This window comes from Myotis davidii, unplaced genomic scaffold (assembly GCF_000327345.1).
Source record: "Myotis davidii unplaced genomic scaffold, ASM32734v1 scaffold2370, whole genome shotgun sequence".
In the NCBI taxonomy this organism is placed as follows: domain Eukaryota; kingdom Metazoa; phylum Chordata; class Mammalia; order Chiroptera; family Vespertilionidae; genus Myotis; species Myotis davidii.
The window spans coordinates 179,570-185,217 of record NW_006282189.1 but is presented as its reverse complement, the minus strand read 5'-3'; the positions used below and the strand labels follow the sequence as shown (position 1 = coordinate 185,217).

Below are 5,648 nucleotides of genomic sequence, written 5' to 3'. Positions count from 1 at the left end.
CCGGGCGTTCCCCAGGGACCAGGGTGTTCGGCCAGCTGGAGCCGGACGGCGGGACGGACGGAGGGCGACGGACGGATTCACCGCAGGTGGCCACCGTCCCTCCAAGTGTTTTCTTGATTGTAAATTGGGATAGTGATTATTCATTTATATAGCGCCCTGACCGGGAATCGAAGGTGGCCTCCTGGTTCATGGATCAGCCCTCAACCACTGCGCCCCACCGGCCGCCTCTGATCACCCCTTTGGGTTGGCTGTGAAGGGCGAGCAAGGGAACGTTTGTTCTCTACCGTCAGGTGCATCCACCAGCCCCGGTGGCCTTGTACCTGAGGGCCATGGACCTGCTTGGCTGGCTCTGAACTGGCGGGTGTGTGTGTGTGTGTGTGTGTGTATCTCTCATCACTGATGTTTCTATCTCTCTATCCCTCTCCCTTCCTCTCTGAAACCAATAAAAATATTTTTAAAAAATTAAATGTAGTATTACCATATCATCCAGTAATTCCACTCGTAGGTTTATACCGAAAAGAATTGAAAGCAGAGATTCAAGCAAATATTTGTACCCCAATTTTCATGCAGTATTCATAACAGACAAAATGTAGAAATAACCAGTGTCCATCAGCAGAAACATGGTGTATATATGTATGTGTGTGTGGTGTGTGTGTATGTATGTATATATGTGTATGTGCGTATGTGTGTATATATGTATATGTATGTGTGTGTGTGTGTGTGTGTGTGTAGACACGGATCCCTTTGAGGATCCGATGAAAGCCAAAGACTCGCCTTCTTGTTGGACTGGAATAAGATAATGGACACTGTGGCCCTTTGCGAGCTGTAAAGCTCCGCACAGTGATGAATGGTGGAGAGACAGAGAGAAGCATCGAGATGAGAGAGGCACATTGATTGCTTGCCTCCAGCACATGCCCCAACCAGGTACCTGTGTTTGACCGGAATCGAACCTGGGATCCTTCAGTCTGTGGGCTGATGCTCTACCCACTGAGCCAAACCGCCTAGGCCTGAGTTGTTTTCTAATGATAGTTGATACAAAACCTTATTTCAAATAGTCTTGAAGTTCCCTTCTTTTTTGGTCTGCTTCTTGTCAGATATGATTACTGACAGTCCTCGGGTGACGTCGGACTCAGCGTGCGTCGTTTCGTGGTTACGTTGCCATCTCCCATTTATAAAATAAAAAAAAAGAAAGTTCCATCATTTCGACATATGTACATATGTGCTTTATGGTTTTTATTATTTATTTACCACAAGTAAGAAAGGTCAGGAATTGTTATCTTTCTTTTAATTTTTTCACTGTTTCACTTCATTGCTGCTGTGTATGTGTTCCGTGTGAGTGACTAGGTGCTTATGCAGGTGGGTTCCGACGTAACCCGAGGACCTACTGTAGCTCATAAAGTGGTGAAAGGAGGTCTCAGACCTAGGACTAGGGGGAGGGAGAGCTCTGCTACTTCCTTCTGCTCCCTTGTGCTTTCACTGTTGTTATAGTCTGTCTACAGTTTCTTGGAATATTTTTAAGCTGCTTGTGTGTTTTGAGTTAAAACTGGGTAATGTATGGGAAGTAATGAACCTTGACCCCTGTCTCACACAACATACAAAGTTAATTCCAGATGATCATAGTCCTAAGTGTGAAAGTTAAACAATAAAAATTAATATATGAAAATGTCATTTTTGGAGTAGGCAAATTTTCTTAAATAGGACACAAACACTAATCATTAAAAAAACGTGGTAAATTAAATTCCATTAAAATCAAGAACTTCTGCCAAAACCGGTTTGGCTCAGTGGATAGAGTGTCGGCCTGCGGACTGAAAGGTCCCAGGTTAGATTCCGGTCAAGGGCATGTACCTGGGTTGCGGGCACATCCCAGTAGGAGATGTGCAGGAGGCAGCTGATCAATGTCTCTCTCTCTCATCGATGTTTCTAACTCTCTATCTCTCTCCCTTCCTCTCTGTAAAAAATCAATAAAATATATTAAAAAAAAATCAAGAACTTCTTTCATCAAAAAGAAACCAATAAAACAAAAAGGCAACTTTCAGACTGGGAGAAGATATTTTCAGTATTCCCTATATACACAACAAAGAACTTGTATTCATCATATGTAAAGAACCCTTACAAATTAATAAAATAAAATAAAAAAGATAGACAACCCAAAGGAAAAAAGGCAAAAACTTGAATAAGCATGTCACAAAAGAGGGTATCCAAATGTCCAGTTAGCATGTTAAAAAGTGTTCGATTTAATTAGTGACTAGGGAAAAGCAAATGAAACGCAATGTAATCCCACCACGTATCTTCCAGAATGACAAAACAATGATGGGACAGCCCTGGCCAGGGTGGCTGATCTGGTGGGAGCATCATCCCACACACTGGAAGGTCGTGGGTTTGATTCCCTCGTCAGGGCACATACCTAGGTATGGGGTTTGATCCCTGGTGGGCCGATTGATATTTCTCTATCTCCCTTCCTCTCTCTATATATTTTTTTAATTAAAAAAAATAATAAAATGGAGTCTACGCAGTGGCTGTTGCCTAGTGTGATTCTTACCAGCGTATGGGAATATGTTCCTTGCTCCCAGACTCTAAATCTGGTGATGTCAACTTGTGACAGAATTTAAGACCGGCAAGTTAGGCGCTTGCCTGTGGGTGACATAACCTGCAGAGCCACGCACACCTGTGTTCAAAGTCCAGCTCCAGCTCAGGACCTTCGTCTTTCTGGACGTGATCTGTCAGGTGGGGATGATGAGGGGACTAAGCAAAGGACGGCGAGACTTGAGATACTACATGCAGAGGTGTTCGCGTACTGCCGACTGGGCACGTAGCGAGCAATCGGCACGTGGGAGCCGTTACCAGGATGGTGAGTAGCCACCTACGATGTGCGTTTCCTGGTTTCAGGACAGTGACATACAATCACGGACCCGGCTGTCTGTACCCCTGACGTGTGCTGCCGGGAGCGCTGACGCTGCCTCAGGCCGAAGATGCCTCTCTTTGGGAACACGTTCAGTCCGAAGAAGACGCCCCCTCGGAAGTCTGCCTCTCTCTCCAACCTGCATAACGTGAGTGTCGGTCCTCAGGTCGGCCCGGTGTGCACGGGACGGTTGTCGGGTCTCTGTAGGGAGTGGGGTTCGCAGAGGTGTGCACGTAGGAGAGCACCCTTTCACTCCTCTTGCTGTGGCTAAAATCCGTTTTAACTCCTACTCACTCAAGAGCCTGATAAGCGGTCAACCTCGCGATGATTTCTGGCTCCAAATATTACCCCTTGTGACTTCACTTTAGTCCCAGGACACAGCCAGGAGTCGACTTAGTCGTGTCTAAGAATCAAATCATTCTGAAAGGGTGTTTGCCACAGTTAGTGGCGTTCAGAGGGTATGTCACAGCTCCCGCGGCGTCTCTAAGCTCCTCGCGGGCAGAGCGGTCACATTCTTCTCTGAGCACCCAGGACTGGTTCTGTGCGGGGTGGGTGCTCAGTCGATGTAGAAACATCAGAAAAATACATTAAAAACACGTTCCTAGCTTTTTCGGAAAACATCCTGGTGCATCAAGCAGTATGTTTCTTATAGTTTAGAATTTTTTGTTGCACTTACTTGATTGTCCGATTTTTGTGTGTGTTTTTTTAAATATATATTTTATTGATTTTTTACAGAGAGGAAGGGAGAGAGATAGAGAGTCAGAAACATCGATGGGAGAGAAATATTGAGAGAGAAACATTGATCAGCCGCCTCCCGCATACCTCCCACTGGGGATGTGCCCGCAACCAAGGCACATGCCCCTGACCGGAATCGAACCTGGGACCCTCAGTCCGCAGGCCGACGCTCTATCCACTGAGCCAAACCGTTATGGCTTGATTGTCTGATTTTAAAAACATTAAATGTGCTGGGTGATGACTAGAGGAAAGAAGTGAGTTATTGGGGTCCTGTCGTTAGGAGAGGCGCTGGGGCAGGAGCCCGGGTGCCGGCGCCCTGTGACGCTAGCGCAGCTCTCCCCACAGCTGGATCGGTCCACCCGCGAAGTGGAGCTGGGCCTCGACTATGGAACCCCCACCATGAACCTGGCGGGACAAAGCCTGAAGTTTGAAAATGGCCATTGGGTCGCAGGTGGGCTGATTTCCTGCCACTTTGCCCAACAAGATGATGGAGGGGCTCCCCCACCCCTGGTAACGGCTGTCCGTCTGCCCCCAGAGACCGGGGTCAGTGGAGGCGTGGACCAGAGGGAGGCGCAGCGCCTCCGGCGGCGGAACCAGCAGCTGGAGGAGGAGAACAACCTGCTGCAGGTGAAGGTGGAGGTCCTGCTGGACATGGTGAGGACGGTGCTGGGCAGCGCTGCCCGGGCGTGGCTTTGGCGGGAGGCTCCGCCCCACGTCGGCCCATCCAGCTCGCCCCCTCCGAGTGCCCGTTGGCCCGGGAACATTGAATCCAAAGACACAAAGGGAAATCGGGCGCAGTCCCCACCTTCAAGCACTCGCGGGCGGCGGGAGGGGCAGTAAGCACAACGCCCGTGCCTCCTGGTAGGGCCTGGGTCAGCGCGTGACAGAGTGACTCTGCCCAGACGGAGGGGCGCACCTAGGAAGGGATGTTTGAGCCGAATGTGGAGCGATAGGAGGAGGGCGGGGCTGGGCTGACCCCCTGCTCCTGACCTGGCGACGTCCTGCCCCACACGGGCATTCGTCAGTGCCCGGCGGCACCTGCCCACACGCACTCTGCATCGGCCTCCGCTTCCTGTGGCTGTTAGAACCCAGCCGCTGCTGGGCCCGGAGGGACAGGTGCAGGGGGACTGAGAGGCAGGAGAGCGGGCGCTGGAGTGGTTAGAGCCTGCGCTCTGGAGCTCGCCGTCCTGGCTCCTGGCCCAGCTCCACGCCGCTCGTGTGTCTTTAGGCAAATGACTCACCTGATCTGCGTGAAGAACTCCGTTTCTTCAGCCATAACACAGACACGATGGCGGCTGCACCCTGTGACGTTAGTAGTACAAGGGAAGCTGGGAGTGGTGGATTGCTCAGGAGCGTAGCTCCTCTTCACAGCCACTGACCCTGAGCGACCATGGCTCTGTCCCTGTCGGGAACGGAAGTCCAGGGAAGAGCCTGATGAGGAAAGTGGCGCTCTTTTTTAAGCGTCGTTGTGGGAGCTGCAGCCCAGAAACAGTCAGTCCTTTAGCTTAGAATTACCCGTACCTGCCGTTTCCTGTTCTCTTTTTTTTCAAATTATAAGAGCAAGTTTATTTAGACATGGACGGAGGTAGACGTGAGCTGGCGGGGCCGTGTGGGCTCAGGAAACAAGTGACAGAGCAAAGGAAGGGCCCTGGGAGCTTGGGCGAGGGAGAGGCAGAGGCAGTGCTCCGAGGGAAGGCGGCAGGGAGGGCAGCGTGCTCCCAGCCTGTTCCCTGAGGCCTGCCATCCTGAGCAAGGTCAATGCCCGGTGATCCTGGTGACCAAAACCGCCGACACAGGGGGTTGTGAATGCCCTTAAGTACTCGAGGTGGCTACGTTCTGCCCGGTCACAAAGGGGTTCCTTCCGGAGGCTGGCAGGCCGCGGGAGAGAAACGCCAGGCGCCTTTCCCCGTGGGCAGGGCTGGCCTCGCAAACCTGAACGCCGCCCACAGCGTCCTCCTCTCTAACAGCCTGCTGCTCTCCTTCCAGTTCTCTGAGACCACGGCCGAGTTCCAAA

General features: G+C 51.0%; 1 protein-coding gene and 1 long non-coding RNA gene across 3 annotated transcripts in view; one reads left to right on the top strand and one right to left on the bottom strand.

Moving 5' to 3' along the window:
• The first annotated feature begins 6 nt into the window (after nucleotides 1–6).
• The window catches only part of CBY1 (chibby homolog 1 (Drosophila)), a 16,603-nt gene continuing 10,961 nt past the window's right edge, over nucleotides 7–5,648 (top strand). Inside the window, exons 1-5 of one of the 2 annotated variants that reach the window (XM_015569170.1) lie at nucleotides 7–105; nucleotides 2,887–3,047; nucleotides 3,980–4,085; nucleotides 4,170–4,288; nucleotides 5,621–5,643. In XM_015569170.1, coding sequence (XP_015424656.1) covers nucleotides 2,970–3,047; nucleotides 3,980–4,085; nucleotides 4,170–4,288; nucleotides 5,621–5,643 — 326 coding nt within the window. In that variant the 5' untranslated portion in view covers nucleotides 7–105; nucleotides 2,887–2,969. Of the gene's footprint in view, nucleotides 106–2,488; nucleotides 3,048–3,979; nucleotides 4,086–4,169; nucleotides 4,289–5,620; nucleotides 5,644–5,648 lie in introns of those variants that run through there. The other variant, XM_006752744.2, reaches the window with a different exon arrangement.
• The window catches only part of LOC107184402, a 10,840-nt gene continuing 6,176 nt past the window's right edge, over nucleotides 985–5,648 (bottom strand). Inside the window, exon 3 of the long non-coding RNA XR_001515239.1 lies at nucleotides 985–1,001. This is a non-coding gene — a long non-coding RNA (uncharacterized LOC107184402). The remainder of the gene's footprint in view (nucleotides 1,002–5,648) is intronic.